The sequence below is a fragment of the Elgaria multicarinata genome, chromosome 20 (assembly GCF_023053635.1).
Source record: "Elgaria multicarinata webbii isolate HBS135686 ecotype San Diego chromosome 20, rElgMul1.1.pri, whole genome shotgun sequence".
Taxonomy (NCBI): Eukaryota; Metazoa; Chordata; class Lepidosauria; order Squamata; family Anguidae; genus Elgaria; species Elgaria multicarinata.
Window position 1 is genome coordinate 4,830,055 of NC_086190.1, and position 19,619 is coordinate 4,849,673.

The 19,619-nt window shown below is 48.6% G+C and overlaps 2 protein-coding genes across 4 annotated transcripts in view; one reads left to right on the top strand and one right to left on the bottom strand.

The window, feature by feature from the left end:
* LOC134411655 (ATP-dependent RNA helicase DDX19B) overlaps nucleotides 1-6,349 on the top strand; it is a 31,802-nt gene extending 25,453 nt beyond the window's left edge. The window contains exons 11-12 of the mRNA XM_063145546.1: nucleotides 2,474-2,665; nucleotides 4,087-6,349. Coding sequence (XP_063001616.1) covers nucleotides 2,474-2,665; nucleotides 4,087-4,148 — 254 coding nt within the window. The 3' untranslated portion in view covers nucleotides 4,149-6,349. The remainder of the gene's footprint in view (nucleotides 1-2,473; nucleotides 2,666-4,086) is intronic.
* Nucleotides 6,350-8,338: 1,989 nt separating this feature from the next.
* UBXN10 (UBX domain protein 10) lies at nucleotides 8,339-19,165 on the bottom strand. 3 transcript variants are annotated; one of them, XM_063145282.1, is made up of 3 exons: nucleotides 19,069-19,165; nucleotides 14,313-14,433; nucleotides 8,340-11,583 (listed from the first exon to the last, which is right to left on the bottom strand). In XM_063145282.1, the coding sequence occupies exon 3, from the start codon at nucleotides 11,566-11,568 to the stop codon at nucleotides 10,675-10,677; it is 894 nt and encodes a 297-aa protein (XP_063001352.1). In that variant the 5' UTR covers nucleotides 11,569-11,583; nucleotides 14,313-14,433; nucleotides 19,069-19,165; the 3' UTR covers nucleotides 8,340-10,674. The 3 variants fall into 3 exon arrangements, with proteins under 3 accessions (XP_063001354.1, XP_063001352.1, XP_063001353.1); XM_063145283.1 differs by having other exon boundaries at nucleotides 14,313-14,440; XM_063145284.1 differs by lacking the exons at nucleotides 14,313-14,433; nucleotides 19,069-19,165 and adding an exon at nucleotides 12,726-12,886 and having other exon boundaries at nucleotides 8,339-11,583.
* Between the last annotated feature and the right edge of the window lie 454 nt (nucleotides 19,166-19,619).

The following is a 19,619-nucleotide window of genomic DNA, read 5'->3' on the forward strand; positions in this document are numbered from 1 at the left end:
GAGTCCCAGCCCCATAGTATTTGGGTGTGCATGGACTCCTTTCTGGCTTTCATGGGCCCCTTTATGCAGCTGAAACTCTCCCCACGGCCTGAGTTCGATCCCAGCGGAAGCTGGTTTCAGGCAGCCGGCTTGGGTCGACTCAGCCTTCCATCCTCCTGAAGTCGGTAAAATGTCCACCCAGTTAGCTGGGGGAAAGGTAATAACGGCCGGGGAAGGCAACGGCAAACCACCCCGCTATAAGGCCTGCCAAGAAAACGTCAGCAAAAGAGTCAGTAATGACTCAGTGCTTGCACGAGAGGTTCCTTTCCTTTCCTACTTCAATTACGAATGTCTAAATCTGCCTCATACAGAGTCAGAATTTTGGCCCATTGAGCCCAGTACTGCCAACGACTCCCCAGGGTCTCAGACAGATTGAACCTCAGATCTTATGCATGTAAATTATATGTTCCACCACTGACCTATGGCCGTTCCCTATTTAATATACGGACTCTCCAAATTCAGTGTGCATTCATTTGGAGAACAGTGCATTTCCCCACCTGACTAACGCATGGGGACTTCTGCCTATGCAAACATCTTTACTGACTCCTTCTGTCTTGCGCTGGCTGTAGCATTCTCGGTTATACAGCTGACCGCAAGGCCAAGTAATACCCCAGACGGATGTTCCAGCAGACGAGCTTTAAGTTCAGGCAAATGCAGAAGTGGCCCAGATAACAGGCAGAGGGTCAAGGCCCAGGCAATCAGTCCAAGATGCAGACTCAGGCAAAGCAGGAGACGTCAAACAGGCAAAAGGTCAAACACAGCTAGGCCGTCCAATACATACGTCATCCGGTGGCAGAGGTCCAAGGTCGTAGCACAGAGGTTTAGGAACAAGGCAGGGCCAGGAGACAAGAGAACCTGGTGAGACATTTTTTCCAGCAACCAGCAAGCTCTCACTGCTGGCTTTTATTCACAAAGGCTGCTGAGCCCCACCCAAGCTCAGCTGCTGTCCATCAGAGCTCTCTGGCCAGAGCCCTACTCAGGAGGAGTTGTTTTCGCCCGAGGAGACCGTTTTTGCAACCCAGCACTCCTCCTTGCAGGAGGCCTACTGGCTTGTTGCTTGAGGCAATGACGCTCCTGAGGGTCGGGGTTGCTCAGCCTGTGCTCCAGAGTCAGAGTCCCCTCCTGTGTCAGGGAAGGAGCTGGAGCTGTCTCCCCTAAGGGCTCAGTCTCTTCCTGGTCTGGTGCCAGTACTTGCTGTGGTGTGTCCCTGGTTCCTGGGGACTCTGCTTCCTCCTCCTCCGAGGGTTCCTCTAGCAAGGGCATGACGCCTTCATGCATCTGATCAAGTGGACTTCAGGAAATGTTAGTCTTTCAAGTGCTGTAAGTGGTTCTAATGTAACATATGAGTGGCATTTGGATTTTCATGGTGCAGTCATAGAATCATAGAATCATAGAATAGCAGAGTTGGAAGGGGCCTACAAGGCCATCGAGTCCATCCCCCTGCTCAATGCAGGAATCCACCCTAAAGCATCCCCGACAGATGGTGGTCCAGCTGCCTCTTGAAGGCCTCTAGTGTGGGAGAGCCCACAACCTCACCAGGCAACTGATTCCATTGTCTTACTGCTCTAACAGTCAGGAAGTTTTTCCTGATGTCCAGCCGGAATCTGACTTCCTTTAACTTGAGCCCGTTATTCCGTGTCCTGCACTCTGGGAGGATCAGGAAGAGATCCTGGCCCTCCTCTGTGTGACCACCTTTTAAGGATTTGAAGAGTGCTCTCATGTCTCCCCTCAATCTTCTCTTCTCCAGGCTAAATATGCCCAGTTCTTTCAGTCTCTCCTCAGAGGGCTTTGTTTACAGACCCCTGATCATCCAGGTTGCCCTCCTCTGAACACGCTCCAGCTTGTCTGCGTCCTTCTTGAATTGTGGAGCCCAGAACTGGACGCAATACTCTAGATGAGGCCTAACCAGGGCCGAATAGAGAGGAACCAGGACCTCACGTGTCATCGTCTTGATGACTATATTCCACCCCTAATTTCCCTTGTCAATAATATGCATTTCTGCAGTTACTTTGCAGTGTTCAAAGTCTTTCAGACACCGTGCTCTCCATAATCCTTGCAACCGCCATGTTGGTAAGACAGGTCACAAGGACTGGAGGAAGGGATTAAACGAGATGTTACACAGGAGATGAAGTCGCAGATGTGTGCGCAAATGAAAAGGGCTGTGAAAAACGGTTTTGCTTCCGTATAATCGAATTGTGAAGCTATGAGAAGGAGTGATAGACCTCTTTTGTTTGAGTATGTCCAGCCCCTTTCCTGATTGCATCCTTGCAGCCTGGAAATGTTTTACTATTTGGATGCATTCGGTAGCTGCCCAACCTAACAGAAGGGCAGATTTTCGGCATGCTCTGCTATCAATGTTTCGTGGCACTGTAAATGTCTCCATTGTGAAACGGACTTAGCCCTCTTCTCAGTCTTCGCTGCTCTCCTCCTCTAGGGATTGATGTGGAGCAAGTGTCTGTTGTCATCAACTTTGATCTGCCGGTCGATAAAGACGGGAATCCGGATAACGAAACGTACCTTCATCGCATCGGCCGCACGGGGCGCTTTGGCAAGAGGGGCCTGGCCATTAACATGGTGGACAGCAAGCACAGTATGAACATCCTCAACAGGATCCAGGAACATTTCAGTACGTCCCTCCTGGCTTCTCCCCCACGCAGAGCACGGGCTCTCCACCTTGGCCAGCCGTTGTCTTTGGAGGCTTGTGTAAGCCACCCCTCCACGGCTTGGCCCAGCACTCCCGAGTTAAATTGTTGCGTGCGGTTCTGGTGGCTGCTCTTTCAGAAAGAGGAACATTTGAATTAGAGTCAGGATTGGCCAGCTGGTTGCCTGTGGATTTGCCTGGCCCGCTGCCTCCCTTGTAAGAGCTCCTCCCATTGGGCAGTGAGTGGGTCTCCTCGAGTGCTCTGAAACGCCACACAGGCCTATGGGGCAACTCCTCATCTCTTCACGGGGGGAGGAATGCCTGTTCAGTGGGACTCTGCTCAAACTGCTTGGGAGGCTAGTATGGTGACCCGCTCCCCTTTATGCCACTTGGGCAGGGAGAATTTCTCTCCACTCGCTCAGGCCGAAATTGACAGGGATGTCGCTAGCGCCCGACTGGGTCCGGGAGTCCAGCAGACTCCACTCCGCCTGGGACCTGCTCACCAAGCCACAGCACAGACTCACGGACCCTCTTGCTGTAAAAGTAAAATAGCGGCCACAACATTACGGGCATCTGTAGTATTGCATAATTGGCTTCTCTACGACCGCCATTTACAGAAATCCCAGTCGCCCTTTCTACGCAAGTGGCAGCTCACTATGGGGACAGGTGGTTGCCAGACCTGCTTATCAGGCACGTCACTGATCAGCAAGAGGGTCCAGAGGGGGGCAAGTGGCAATGGAGCTTGGCAAGGAGGGTCCATCCATCTCTAGTTGACAGTCATTTGGATTGGAGCATTCATTCTCAAACTGTGGCCCAGCAAGAGAAATGGTAGTGTGTTGTACAACTTCGTATCAAAAAGAAGAATGTATTGGTTCCTGCAAGCACAAAGAAGCTGTATCCAAAATGAATCTTTCTGTGGAAGCAGACAAAGCCAGAATGCTGGGTCATGCAAGGGGCACAGTTGAGAGGCTATGCCCTCACTGTATCATTCCATTACTCCCAGTGCACAGAAGGAGCACAACTGCCTTCCTTCCAGAGAAAGTCTGACTGCTGCACCTCTGCACAAGTCACTGCTCTGGGCTTCCCTCCTTCCATTTGGAGACACGCTCTGAGATTTAAAACTGTGACATCTACATAAAACCAGGGAGTGGGTTCCACGGATGGCACGTAGCTCTGACTCCTGCGTGCTATGAAGGTAAAGCTTTGGGGGCTGTTAAAAACTGTGCCTCCAGTTTTCTGATTCAGAAAAAAAAGTGCTCAACTCTCACAACCCTAAATGTCTTTCTCGTGCCTTACCCACAAACCCTGAAGAATGCAATTCGTCTGGTTTCCTGGTGCTCTCCTTTACTACAGTTTCAAATTCCCAGTTCCTTCCTGATACTGACTCTGTTTCCTTGTTAATACAGATAAGAAGATTCATAAATTGGATACAGACGATTTGGATGAAATTGAGAAAATAGCTAACTGAAATTACAGCTGCCGGAATTGGTGCGCACACCCTCCCATGGTAGCTCTCCCACCTCAATTGGATCAGCATCCTGACTGGCACGGATCTTAGCCAGTCACACGCAAAGGGACGTCTTTAAAGATAACGAATACACGGAAATTACCTCATCTTTCAAACAAAAATGCGGCTGGACTTGATTTAGGGGGGTGGTGTGCAAACTCTGGGGAAAGAAGAAATGTTTACAATAACTTTTAACTTCTTTTTTTTTTTTAGTTTAGCCTTAAAATGAGGCGATCTCTTAAATTCTAAAGATGATGCCAAAAACATAGCCAATTGATTAGGAGGGATACATGCCCATTTTTATCTCTGAGAGTAACTTCGTAAACATGCCCAAGCAGTATATTAGTTCAACAACCAAGTAAATATATCTATATATCCAAGTTAGTTTACATGAGATTTTCCCTTAGAGCTCTCAATTTTCTAGACTTTTGTAGATTGCCCTGCTATTTCCTTAAGTTTGCTCTTTGGTAAGCTGAACAATCAATTGATTTCTTACGTTTCCCTCCCCCCCCCCCCCAAGCAACGAGCTTTGGGAACTACTATTTTGGACAGAGTTTTGAAATCCTCAGCCTCCTCGCAGGACTATCCAGTCACTGGAGGTGGGTGAGTGGGGAACTGCAGCTGTTAAAACTGCGCAGTTAAGGTCCCTGCAGAGCAGACGTTGCATTTTAAAGAAGGCGGTAGTAGAACGTGCCCGGCGTGATACAATGAATATAGGATGCACTTCAACTCTGCCATACCAAATAGGCATGGAGAAGGGATTATGAATAATCCAATTCGTCTGAGAAATACATTTCCAATTTGCACAGTTTCAAGGTGTACCTCCAGTTTTCTGATTCAGAAAGAAAAGTGCTGTAACTCACTTCCACCAAGCTGCTGCCCCTGCAAAATCCTGCAAAGGCACTGAATTAAACACAACTATTTCCCTCTCTCACTGCAACACAACACAACGAGACCCAGCAGATGGCAGTGAAAAGCCGGGGTGGGGGAATTGAAGAGTTCAGGAAGGAAAGGAGGGTGAAAAAGATGATGCAGTGAAAGGTTCCTTTTAAGAATACAGGTATTAATTCACCTCTGAGCATGATTGCCTTGAAGGGGATAAGGTTTTATTGGGTTTTGTGTTAGATGGCGAAAGTCCCTGTTTTTGATAATGGCGCAAGTCTGCACAGTCCACCAGGTATGGCTATGGTGCGTCCCAGCAAAGAATGTAGCGCACACAGGATTCTAGCTTGGTGGCCTGCATCTGATGCTCTTTTATGGGGTTGCCTGCTATTTGTCCAATCAGTTGCTGCAAAGTGTGTAGGTGTTTTGATCTGGGGACTAAAACAAAATCAGACCTAGGATTGCGATGACCAAAAAATATCCTTCAGCAGGGTCATAACCGTGTGTGCTTGTTGGCTTCAGTTACGGGAGACCATCTGCTTCCATTGTGCCTGACAATTGAGACTCATCCCAGCATTTTTCTTTGCATTTGGGTTTTCCAATTCCGCTATAGCGACGTTAGCTGCACAGCCAGGGTTTGGGAAACTTCACCTGCTATATATATATATATATATATATTTTCTGGGCAAAGTAGAACTTAACGTGTTTTTACTCGCAATAGATAGAAAATTAGAACAGGCAGTAACACAGCTCACTGGCCTCCTACTTGGTACAGGAATCTCTTCTAAACTAATAATAATAATAAAAAGTAAATTCTGTATTTCTTTTCTTTTTTTAACTTTGGCTGTTAACTGTTCTGTTCAGTGACAGAAATTGGATTCTTTTACCAAGTAAAACGAAAAGCAAAACACACAATCTCATTTTTAAAATGTACCTAAATTTTTAGGAAGTTTGCGTGCAGGCCTCTTACCCATTTGTGTAACTGGCTTCGGGGGGTGGGGAGGGGGCAGGTTTAAAAAAAAATACATAAATAAATCCACAAATTTTGTATGCCAGGGCATATCTATTTTTATTCCACTGGAAGTGGCAGGTGAATGTGTGTGCTCTGTGTGCGTGGGGTGGGGTGGGGGGGCAGAGGGCCTCGGACCGCCTCCTTTGGTACCGCTGTATGACAATGTGAGAGCAGTGTGCTGGCACTGAATGGTTGTAGGTATTGCTGGGCCGGTGTGCTCTTTCTGATGTACTTTTCAGTTGGAATAAAGAACACAAAAGACTCACAATGGTCTGGGCTGCTTTTCTCTCGGGGTTAGACCCTCTTTCCCTCCCTCCCCGCAACAGTGGGCAACGGGGTGTCCGTGGCAACTTGCTGTGCTGCTCTGGACCTTGGTGGGAGATGGGTGAAGAGCGAACACGTTTTCCAACTGTATTTTGCCACAGGGCTTGCATAGGCCAAGGCCAGCCTTGCTTCGTGAGTTGTTGTTGTTATTATTATTATTATTTATATAGCACCATCAATGTACATGGTGCTGTACAGAGTAAAACAGTAAATAGCAAGACCCTGCCGCATAGGCTTACATTCTAATAAAATCATAATGAAACAATAAGGAGGGGAAGAGAATGCAAACAGGCACTGGGTAGGGTAAAACTAACAGTATAAAGTCAGAACAAAATCAAGTTTTAAAAGCTTTAGGAAAAAGAAAAGTTTTTAGCTGAGCTTTAAAAGCTGCGGTTGAACTTGTAGTTCTCAAATGTTCTGGAAGAGCGTTCCAGGCGTAAGGGGCAGCGGAAGAAAATGGATGAAGCCGAGCAAGGGAAGTAGAGACACTTGGGCAGGCGAGAAACATGGCATCAGAGGAGCGAAGAGCACGAGCGGGGCAGTAGTGTGAGATGAGAGAGGAGAGATAGGAGCTAGACAGTGAAAAGCTTTGTAGGTCAACAGAAGTTTATATTGGATTCTGAAGTGAATTGGAAGCCAATGAAGAGATTTCAGAAGTGGAGTAACATGGTCAGAGCGGCGAGCCAAGATGATCTTAGCAGCAGAGTGGTGGACAGAAACCAACAGACTGATGTGAGAAGAAGGAAGGCCAGTGAGAAGAAGGTTGCAGTAGTCAACCTTCTTCTCACTTCTTCTTAACCAGTAGCTAAGGGGAATCCCATATATAAGCGCTCGCCTGGTCACCATCTGCGACGGGGAGTGGTCCGGCAGAGGATGGACAGAGGCCCATCCCTCTTCTACTGTCTCCACGAAGCAGGCTAGTAAAACTATTTTGCAAGCTAGTAAACATTGCATTCATCTTTTTGACAAGTCTGCTGAGCTGGAACGGCTGCAGTGATGCGAACAGACAGGATTCTCTTAATACTTCAAATTGGAATTGCCCAGTAGTTTCAGGATAAAGAAAAGGAAGCGCCATTACCCATAATCTTGTGCAGACGTAACACTGAGCTGAACCAGCCTCGGACTCATCAGCTCCCTTTCTCTTCCCCCCCCCCCCCCCACGCAGCTATGAGATTGGAAGCTTTAACTTTGAACTCAACTCACAGCTCGTCAGTGTCCAAACCCAAACAAACTGTGGTTCACCTTAACTGTGGTTTAGGGAAACAAGCCGACTTCAAACTGGTTTACGATCCTGTCTTGTTCCCCTGAACCACGGTTAAGACGGACCACAGTTTCGCATTTGGATGCAAGGAGAAACCACGGTTAATTGAAAACAGATGCAAAAGCTTCCAGTCTCTTTAGGACTGTGTTGGAAGCAGGAGAGAGAAAAAAGGAAGCACAGAGGCTGATGCTCACGCAGGCAACACTAAAGCTGCCTTCCCCAGCCCAGCGCCCACCCCAGATGTTGGGACTACAACCCCCAGTCTCCCTGGAGTGTTGGGAGTTGTAGTCCAACATATCTGGGGACATCAGGCTGGGGAGGGCAAGATGTGGTGATGAACACTAGCTTAGATCCCATTTTAAAAAGGGGTTGAGCACCATGAAGAAGGTGGGGTCTATCAGTGGCTATACCGAACCTCCATATTCAGAGGCAGGGTATCTTAAAAAAACCCACTTCCTGGAGAGGGACACTGCCTTACTACTCCGTTTGTGGACTTTTCATGGGAGGTAAGAGACTGGGCCTTTGGTCTGATTGAACACCCCACCCCCACCCCTGCTACTTATTTTGTCTGCAAAATAGATTTGTTTCCATTTTCTGCACCCTATCCTCCTCCGAAGGAGGACGTTTGGGGTTTAGCCTGAAGAACAACGGCTTACACCCCCACCCAGGGCACCCAGCAAGAATAGAGCACAGAAACAAGTAAAAACCTTTGGCTTACTCAATTGTCCAGTCGCTGATATCATAGCAGGTATAAAATAAGAAGGCAAAAACAATACTTAAAATGGGGCTAAATAATTTTTTTAAAAAAATCATTACACCCAGAATATCTTTATTTGATCTAACAGCACACGCAACATGTTTCCAAATTATTTAAGTGCAAAAAGCATATACGCCCCGCCCCCACCCAAAATACAGTAACCTGTACACTGTTTTAAGCCTGACTTCCCCCCTACTAAGGGGGAGAAAAGAATGTTTTCAGGGCAAGTCTGCAGCCCCTGCAAATAATACAACGTGGTGGTTCTTGTCCTTGCGCCTGGGATTTCAAAACAGCGTGCTCTTTCGCAGGTTGAGAGACCGCCCTCCGTCAGCTCCCCGGAGAACTTAGTTGTAGGAAACTTACTTTGTCCCCCTGCTCTGCTTACTACTGCTGCTAAGTTGGTGACAAGTGACGCCTGAGCACGGCAGGCTGCTGACGGTACCTTCGCCGTGGGCCCTGTGCTGCCCCCCGGTCAACAGACCAGGACCCTTTCCCCAACCTCTTTGATCCTGCTGCATGAGTTAAGAAGGGCCGTCCACCATGCAGGTCAATTTCTCAGGCTGCCTGGCTGCCTCTTGACTTGCAGGCGAATATTCAGTCCAGAACTGACATCTCTGCCTCTCGCCAAGATTTCAAAGCTGACGGCCCAGAACAGCTAGCTAGTTTTGCTTCCCCCCCCCCTCTTTTCTGCCAAACTGTGGGGTACTGATGTGTGGCATGTCAGCCCATCCTGCTGTTGCTGGCTTCTCTTCACCGCTTATAGCTGAAGAGAGCAGTCAGCGTGTAGGCCTCTGCAAAGACAGAAACCCGGCGCTGTAGCCAAAGCAAAGGCGGGCATCTAAGTAACCTGGCCTGTGAATAGATTAGGGGAAACGTGACCGCCCGAGAGAGGAGGAAGAAATGACCAAGCCGCCTGCTCTGCTCAGCCTGACCCTCTGTCTCAACGTTGTCAGGTCGTGGCCTATTCAGCAGCTGCAATCAGAGGGGAGGCAAACTTGCTACCAACCCCTCAGGTTAGTTTGGCCGTCTCTGTGAGGCAAGACATTAACACTTGGGGAAGCAGACGGTTTTGGCAGGCTGTCCGCTCCTTGAGCTTAATCCATTTTTCGTAGAATACCTGGATTTTAAACCCTGCATGTGGGCAGGAGAAGGGTTTTCTTCAACACGTTAAAATCCGGCTTTAAAATACAGATATAAAATGGCATTTTGACAAATACAAACAGGCCCAGTCTTAAATCAAAACAGGTTGATTCGTTTTTTTTGCAAAAAAGAGAGCAGCTTTCAAGAGAAGCCACTTGCTCATACCCAGGCAAAACCCGACTGATGACAGAACACCAAATCAACAACTGTGCAGCTAACTCATTTCTATTTTTTTTTAAAAAAAGCAACAGTTCTGTACCTGTTGCCAAACAACACTGAAATTCAAATTTGTACCAGATAAACCCACTTTGTTAGGATTGTTCCAGTCGAATTTGTGCCATAATCTCATGAAAGAAAAACAAAATTAAAATACAGCAGCAAACCCAGGTAGGGTGAGCAAAGACAGTTTTGCTTAACACAGCCTTCCCCAACCTGGTGCCCTTGAGATGCTTGGACTACAACTACCAGCATTCCCTAGCCAGCCATAATAACTGGGGATGCTAGGATTTGTAGTCTAACACATCTGGAGGGCACCAGGTTGGGAAAGCCTTTCTTGAATGGGGGAACTAAAGACGATGAAGCCCTGGGCACAACCTCCGCAAAGCTTTCTTCCACAGGCCCCATTGAACAGCAGCTGCTTGGGCAAATGACAATTTCGCTCAACAGGGCTCGTGAAAGAGAACTTCCTGGTGGACTGTGCCTGTTTACGTCCTTCTTTACCATCCACTCATCTAGTTTTTTTTTAATTGGGGCAAAATAAGATCTATTCCAAGAGCCGAATGAAGAACAAAAACCGACCCTCCCACTGGAAAACGGGAGTCAAAATCTTACAACTTCCGAGCAGAACAGACTATTTTGAACGCAACTTGGCAACCTACAAAAATGGCATGGGATCTATTGGGAGCTGGGCTGAAGGGGAAGGAGCACAGAAGGGGAGTTCAATGCAATGCTTTAAACACAGAACGGCCCCGGACGCTCCTTTCGGGCACGCAAGGAGGAGCCTGGAAAAAGCGGGGACGCCAGAGGGCAAGCCTTGGCGTCGTCTAAAGGAGCGGACGCCGGGAGAAAACCCACAGGCTCCAGCGGCATTTAATGCAAAGAACGCCCCCCCTCAAAGGTCCCCCTCTTCCTGCAGAATGCACAGCACGGACTTGTGGACGATGGCGCACTCTTGCAAGGACTTGGCGAGGTCGGAGAAGGTCCTCCGAGGCACTTCCACGGTTTCGACGCTGCAGTGCTCGTACACCGCCGAGTTCTGCCGCTCCGCCGCCGACAGGACCGTTTGCAGGCTGTCTGTCGGCCGGAAGTGGCGCTCGAACCGGTGGCCCGAAGGAGAGCGGATGGCCAGCAGCAACCTCGGCTCCTTGTCGCCGGGCTCCTGCAAATTCAGCGCCGGGGCGGGAGAGGCGCCTTCCCTGGCTTGGCTCGCGGGCTTCGTCTCCAAAGGAAGCGGTGGCGCCTGGGCGTATTCCCCGCTGCCCCCTGTGTGCGGGGCCAGGATCGGCGTGGGCCCCTTCCCCGCCGAGGGGAGATCCCTGCGGGCCTGCTGCTCCTCCTCCTCCTGCTGCGCGCTCACCTGGAGGTGGCCAGCCTGTTCGGACATCACTTCCACGGCACTCTTCCTCAGCTCCTTCCGGCTGATGGAGGGGAGCACTCTGTACTTATTCAACGAGGAGGAAGTTCTCATGGGCACCTGCTGGAGGTGGTCTGAGATTTCGGCGGGGAACACCTGCACGGGCTGGTACAGCTGCTGTGAGGAGGAGGCCCGCCGGCTGCTGACGGCGTCTTCGCAGGGAGCTAGCGGCTGAGGGGACGTTGGCACCTGGTAGGAATAGGCCTCCACGCTGTGGGAGTAGCTCAGGTTCGACCTCGTGCGCCCTTTTGCCGATTTCGGCCGCGTGACGTGCATGGCGAGGGGGCTTGGCTGCCAGGCGGAGGGCTTTGCGAGGCCGAAGGAGGTCTTCCGTTTAGAGGGTGGGATCTTCAGGTGCGAGGCAGCAGCCATTGCTTCTCAGGACGCCTGGTGGGGGGAAAAAGGTGGGAAGTGCAAGTACACCGAGGACTGGCAGGATGGTCTCCTGCAACACAGCACTTTTCATCCTGGCTTAGTCGTTCGTCGGACTGAGTCCACAGGAATCCACACACGCCCGGCACTTCATGCAAGGAGGAGAGTAAAATAATCTACCCGCTTTCTCTCGCATCCGGCATACACGCGCTTGCTCCTCATCTGCTCGAGGCTTAGGCTGCGTTCGCACAGAACAAAAAGCCAGGATTCTGGTGCACACAGCCCGTTCACCCTCACTTGACTCCTCTCACTAAAATGATTGGCCAAACTAAACCAGAAACAGAAAGCTTCCCGTGATGGCCAAACCTGGGATCCTGGCTTGTTGCTCCCTTTACAAGCCAGGATTGTAAAACAGGGTTTGTTCCTGGCTTACAAATCCTGGCTTGTTGAGAAGCAACAAGCCGGGATCTTGGGTTTCAGGTGACAGGCTGAACAATCCATTGCGGCTTTGTTTAACAGCTTGTGCTAGTGGGAAGAGCTAAAGGGAATGATCAATATGCCAGAATTTGCCAGAATCTTATTTTACCATTCCAAGTGAATGCAGCCATCACTAAGATCATTCAGAGGGGAAACAGAGCTAGGCTGTGAAAGAAGAACCACCAAGAGACTTCTGGCAACTTACAGACTAACGGATCTAGTGGGGCAGAAGTTTTTAGGGACTATTGCCCACTTTTCCCCGACATGTTACACATCTGCAACTGAGTATAATGTACTTCTGACAAGATGAGCTGTAGTCTCACAAAGCTGCTGCCACACTACATCTATTTTCCTGTGGCACCTTTTAGATGCTTCTCTTGTTAGAGGTGAGCACTGGCAGTTATTTGGAGCAACTACGTTTATCATTCAGTAGAACACCTCACCAGCATAACGGTGAGATCATCTGAGGTCCTCCTGCCTGCCCACCCCATTTCCTTCTGAGGTAGGGCTAGCAGGGGGCATTTGAGGAGGGCCTCGTTGTGACACCCACAACTAGTTCAAAATATGGCAGCCAGGTTGGTCACCGGTACATCTAGGGGTGAGCATATTACTCCAACATTAAAATCACTCCACTGGCTGCCAATTAGTTTCCGGGCAAAGTACAAAGTGTTGGTCATTACCTTTAAAGCCCTACATGGTTTGGGTCCAGGTTACCTGCAGGATCGCCTTCTACTGTACAGTCCGCCCCGCACACTCAGGTCCTCTGGGGAGAACTTACAACAGTCAGCCAAAACTAGGCTGACATCAGTTTCCCAGAGGACCTTCTCTTCTGTTGCCCCAGATTGTGGAACGGCCTGCCGGAGGAGATTTGTAAAATTAACTCTCTCTGTGATTTTAAGGCAGCTTTGAAGACTAGCCTTTTCCGGCAGGCCTACCCAGATCAATGTAAAATCAAGAATTTTTAAGATGTGTTGATTCCTTTATTAATGTTGTTCCCCACCTCGATCCAAAGGGAGAGGCGGGTAAGAAATAAATGATGATGATGATGATGATTATTAACACGGAACTCCCCGTCCCTGGGCAATTTGTTTGATCCCCTCATTACTAGCACTTTCCCTATCTCAATTTAAATAGCAGAATACCAAATCAACACATTTGAAATTAACTCATTTCTGTTTCGAAAAGCAGAGGTGTATACCCGTTCCCAAACACAGACATCAAAGCAAGTTATTTTTCCCTTGTGTGTGAAATAGTGCCATGTTTTCATCACACTCGGATTAAAATCTGGCAGGGCCACTGGCAGGAAATCCAGCTTGCTGGTTACCCACCGGCCACCTCTGTGGTAGCTTCGACCTTGCTAAGAGCTTGGATCTGTCACTCCTCACCTTGACTCATCATGTCTTCTGGACTGTCCCATCCAGGATGCCCAGTTCAAATAGAAAGGGACAGTCAAGAACCTTCAGAGAGGCATTTTGGCCGCATAATTCCATTCCCCTAGTGGTCTGCCAAAGTCTGAGCATGAATCCCAGATATTTTTAACCCTTTCCGGTTTTGAGACGGCACTCCACACTCATGGCTTAACAAATATGGGGTGATTAATGGCAACATTTTTAGATTAACTGAGATTTAGTGTTAAATTGCATTTTTGTACACCTGTTATCCACCCTGAGCCCTTGCGAAGGGGTGAGCATAGAAACTCAACTCATGATCTCATACATTGTCTGTGACAAGTTCCCACTCTTTCTTCTTCTTTTTCCATCCTACTCCTTAGAATTCTAAGGATAAGTATTTTCCAGAATCCTATTTAATCCTGTCGAACTGTCCACTGAAGTCTGTTGTGAAGAATGCAAAGAGAATCACAAAGACGGCAAAAGGTGAATGATGGTGAAAAGTGACAGACACTGGAAGAGGGAGCGGTGGGGAAAAGGACAAGAATTTGGTCAGGATTTCGAGTGTAGCACTGCCTGCTCTGTGCTTGCTTCTGTGGCCATGTAACGGCTGCTCAACTTTTTAAACAACCCTATTACAAAATAAAAGCCAGACGGCCTTCTTTTGAACATGAGTCTCGGCTGCGGGAAGATAGATCTCTTTCTAAAGTTTATTATGCAGTTGTCTTGGGGTTACAGAACAGAGAAAACTGCAGCAGTGGAATTAAAAGGCAGCACCTAAACCGTCTCCAGCTGCTTTAGAAACCCGACAAAGCGTTAAAAGCTTTGTTGTGAAGGTCATGTTAAGAAAATAATAAAAACAAAAAATATAATACTCACATACAGAAGATGCTCCATCGGCTCAAAAGGACTGACAGCTCAAAAGCTCCCAAGGATCAACAGGCCAGTCAGTCTGATAGGATCTCAACCTGCACCTCCGGGGAGTCGCAGATTTTCAAGCCTGAAATCTGGCAAGAGAAATTGGGGATGTGGGTGGGGGGAGAGTGACATTTCTCGCTATTGATTTGAGATGGAGGCTCAAGGTGGGCATTGATGCTGCCCCATTTCCAGTAGAGCTACTAGCAGCCACATAACAGGCAGAAAACCAATAGGTGCAGCTTTTCTTGAATCTCCGTGTGTTAAAAATACGGGAGCCCTGAAACAAAAACTAGCAGAGAGACTAATGAATTGTCAAGGCAGCCAAAGGCAGATGCTCTGCTGAGGTCCAAACCTTGTATTAACACCAAGGATGCACCCTTTCGCTCTCTCTGCACAAGAACGCTTAGCCTCGATCCCACCAGCTGTTGGTGGCTGAGAGCCTAAAGAACACTTCAACTCACCCAGTCTGGCTGCAAACTGGTTAAAGCAGATTACGCCCACGGAAACCGTTGGCCATACGCATGCCTCTCTCCATGCTGGATTTTGGCCGTGATGGAGTGTCACCCCTGTCTTAAACTATTCCTCTTGGATCTATCACAGGAAGTGCCACCATTACCTTGGTTGGGACCTGTTGCCATTGGGTTGCTTCTCCCAAACTGCCTCCTGTAGTTCTGTTACAGAACCCCCAATTATAACTACTACAATAAAGCAATAAATGAACTAGGGAGCGGTAAAGAACAACACCCACACTCAGCACTTGTTAGACTAAAGTAAGGATACCTACTCACTGGGCCTGTTCAGAAGACACCTTAAACCTTGCTGGTTAAGGCTTTTGGTTCAGGTTTAAGATGTCTTGTGCTATGTGTTTTGCTAAACCCTGCTTACTCACTAACCCCAGTCAAAGATAAGAACCAGAGGCCCTTCAATGGAACCCAGAGGTTGACAGATCATTTAGGCTTCCAGCCATGATTTTACTGAACGCTGCCACAGCAGCTCAAGAAATAGTGCCTTCTCCACATTCTGACAGCCTCTCTCTCCTGCATCAGCCACCTACCTAAGTTCAGGATTGCTGCGAGAGCTGGACCATAAGGAAGGCTGAGCGAAGGAAGATAGATGCTTTTGAACTGTGGTGCTGGAGGAAAATGCTGAGAGTGCCTTGGACTGCAAGAAGATCAAACCAGTCCATACTCCAGGAAATAAAGCCAGACTGCTCACTTGAGGGGCAAAACTGAAGTACTTTGGCCACATAATGAGAAGACAGGATACCCTGGAGAAGAGGCTGATGCTAGGGAAAGTGGAAGGCAAAAGGAAGAGGGGCCGACCAAGGGCAAGATGGAGGGATGATATTCTGGAGGTGACAGACTCGACCTTGGGGGAGCTAGGGGTGGCAACGGCCGACAGAAAGCTCTGGCGTGGGCTGGTCCATGAAGTCACGAAGAGTCGGAAGCGACTGAACGAATAAACAACAACAACAACTCCACCACCAGGAACCTGCCAGTCCACTAAGATCCGCTGTCTTTTCGGGGCCAGGGCCTTCTCGGTGGTGGTGCCCCAAGGGTGCCTAATGCCCTCTTGAACGAGCTGTAGCTGACAGACAAAGGCATTTTCTTTTTCAATTGGCCCAGGCATTTAATGAACAATAATTCTGATGTGCTACTGCTTTGGGTTGGGTTTTGTTTGTTGTTTTAATATTTATCGCCTGATTAATTTACTGTATTTGCCTCTTTGATGGATTGCATTTCCTCTTTACACAGGTGATTTTTTTTTAATCAATTGCATTTTCATAACCACCTGGAGGATCTCCAAATCAAAAGGCAGGATATACACCCCAAAACCTGTTACCTCAGGATCCTGCTGCTGTCTCCAAACTGAGAGAAACAGTGCTTTTGTCCTCCTGCTCAAAGTGGGAACTAGAAAAGTTTCCAGCAATGGCAAAGTCAACCCTTGCTGCAAAAGTCAGGGTGCTTACCACCTCCTTACTAGCTGGAGAGCGGCACGGTGCACCCTGCCCTACAAGCGATGTAGAAGAAGACAGCCGGTTGAGTTAGGACACAATAAAGGATGCAGCAATGCCAACTGAGCAATGCTCAGCAGGTCAGCCACAGAGACCACGCCCCGTGAGACAATTTGCCATTCTCTCGGACTACATCTATGAAAAAGAGTGGGCGTGTTGTGTGTATTCGGCTGAATCTGCCAAGCAACAGATGTAACTCCAAGGTAGCACAATGAATACAAAAAGCTGTGCTCCATGTTCTGAGCAAACAGGAACCCAAGCTATGTCTCGACACATCTTAAAAAATGCAAAAGCATATTGGCAAAGATTAAAAGCACGAATTCCCCCATATGAGCTTGCATTCCCGGAGACCAGCAGGTCCATCTTTCTCTGATTTTTTTAAACAAAAGAAATTCGCAGTTTTGAATTGAGGTGGGGCAGACTTTTAAATATGGGCTTTGGTTGTTCACAAACATTTATTCAATCGTAAGGTGATGGTGGAGTTGTGTGTGGGGAAAGCTTTTAAAAAGGAAAAGGCAGGATACCCATAACAGTTACTTACGTCTATTCATGGCTGAGTGGGGTTTTTTGAACCCAGATCCTAATTGCCCACATGTTTAGTTTTCAAATCGGTTTTTAATGTTTTATGTGTGTATGTTCTGTGTTTTAGAGTTTTAAATTTTGTACGCTTGTTTTTACCTCAATTTTAGAATTTCTGTAAACCGTCCAGAGAGCCCTGGCTGTGGGAGCGGTATATAAGTTTAATAAATAAATAAATAAAATAAATAAATCAGGGAGGACAAACTGTAAATCTACAACACTCTTCTAACTCCCAATAGTTTAACAATAAATGCATGTGTGTATGTGTAGGCTATGTAGAGGTCTTATTACATTGGGAAAGGAAAGGAACCTCTCGTGCAAGCACTGAGTCATTACTGACTCTTGGAGGGACACTAGCTTTCGCTGACGTTTTCTTGGCAGGCCTTATAGCGGGGTGGTTTGCCGTTGCCTTCCCTGGCCGTTATTACCTTCCCCCCAGCTAACTGGGTACTCATTTTACCGACCTCAGGAGGATGGAAGGCTGAGTCAACCCGAGCTGGCTGCCTGCAACCAGCTTCCGCTGGTATCGAACTCAGGCTGTGGGGAGAGTTTCAGCTGCAGAAACTGCTGCTTCACTGCCCTGCGTATATAAATATTATCAATGCCTGGGATGATAATATTTCTCCGCCAAAGCCAGCCTGGTGCCAAGTGTTTCTCTCTCCCTCTCTGTTGTTCCTCACCTGTAAAAGAGGAACCTTTATCGGGCTGCCTTCAACCAAATCTTGTGCCGCTCAGCTGGCCGGCTTTACAGCTTTGTGTTGGAACCTCTGATCTGTAGTAGCTTCAAGGTGGATTTGTGCTGATATGTGCAAGTGGCCCCTGGGACCACAGGAGGTAGCTGAGCCACCTATTAGGCACCTGGTTTTACTGGGTAGATCTCCAGGAAGAGGAGGAGGGGGTCTCGTAAAGGATAAAGTCAATCCCAGCAGCCTGAAACTTGCCCACCCCGACCTAGATCTTCCTGGTCCTCATCTGATGCGCTAACCGTGGGCAATTTGGCATTAGGGTGACCATATAGAAAGAGGGACAGGGCTCCTGTATCTTTAACAGTTTCTATTGAAAAGGGAATTTCAGCAAGTGTCCTTTGTATGCACGCAGCACGTGGTGAAATGCCTCCTCAATCACAACCGTTAAAGCTGCTAAAGTATAGCTAGAGTGCCCAAATACAAAAGAGGGCAGGACTCCTGCAGCTTTAACAGTTGTGATGAGAGAATTTCAGCAAGTGTCATTTGTATGCATGCAGCACCTGGTGAAATTCCCTCTTCATTACAACAGTTAAAGCTGCAGGAGCTATACTAGAGTGACCAGATACAAAAGAGGGCAGGGCTCCTGCAGCTATGACTGTTGTGATGAAGAAGGAATTTCAACAGGTGCTGCATGCATACAAATGACACCTGCTGAAATTCCCTCATCACAACAGTTAAAGCTGCAGGAGCCCTGACCTCTTTTGCATTTGGTCACTCTAGCTATAGTTTAGCAGCTTTAACTGTTGTGATTGAGGGGGCATTTCATCAGGTGCTGCGTGCATACAAAGGAACCTGCTGAAATTCCCTTCTTACAACTGTTAAAGATACAGGAGCCCCGTCCTCCTTTCCAAATGCTCAGATGGTTTGGATTACAACTCCCATCATCCCTGGCCAGAACAGCCAAAGGTGATGAATGATTAAGGTTGTAGTCCAAACCACCTGGAGGGCACCAGGATGTCGACCCTGGCTCTAGGCCAGCCTTCCCTTCCCGCCCCGCCCCGCCCCCTTCCAGATGGTTTCGACTACAACTCCCATCAGCCCCCAGCTAGCATGGGCAGTGGTCACGGATGATGGGACTTGTAGTCCACACATCAGGTTAGGTTTTGCTCTAGGCCAGCTTTGCCCAACCTGGCGCTGTGCTGGCTGGGGATGTTGGGACTTGTAGTCCACCACCTCTGGAAGGCTGCTTTCGGCAATTTCACTCACGGCACACACAAGCTCTTCCCACATCCAAGGTGGGGTGGGGTGGGGGAAACGTCGGCTTCTCCGCCTTCCCCGGGGCGCCTCGCAGACCCGCCTGGGCAGGGGCCCTGGGCAGGGGCCTGTGGCGCCAAGCGGGGCGGGGGAGCCGCGCAGGGCCCTCCGGCCGCCCTCTCACCTCGCCGCGGCTCCATCCAGCAGCCCCGCTCGCAGCCGGTCCCGTCCTCGGTGGTAAACAGCGCCGCGTTTCCACGGCAACGGCCGCCAGCGGCCTACTTCCGGCCTTGACCGGAACAGAGAACGTCCTCCAAGCGCCATAGAAAAGTGGCCTAGAGAAGCCGCGCGGGGAGGCAACTCTATGGTGAAAATGCTGTAGAGATAGGAAAAAGGAGAGTGGCCCAGAATACCCCCAGCTTAGGGTGACCCTATGGAAAGGAGGACAGGGCTCCTGTGTCCTTAACAGTTGTATTGAAAAGGGAATTTCTGCAGGTGTCATTTGTGTATATAGGGAACCAGGTGGAATTCCCTCTTCATCACAGCAGTTAAAGCTGCCCTCTTTTAAATCTGGTCACTCTAGTATAGCTCCTGCAGCTTTAACTGTTGTGATGAAGAGGGAATTTCACCAGGTTCTCCATGTATACAAATAACACCTGCTGAAATTCCCTTTTCTATGCAACTGTTAAAGATACAGGAGCCCTGTCCTCCTTTTCATAGGGTCACCCTACCCCA

Bases quoted from the DNA above. Each gene is read 5' to 3' on its own strand.
- UBXN10 (XM_063145284.1), bottom strand. From the start codon at position 11,568: ATGGCTGCTGCCTCGCACCTGAAGATCCCACCCTCTAAACGGAAGACC.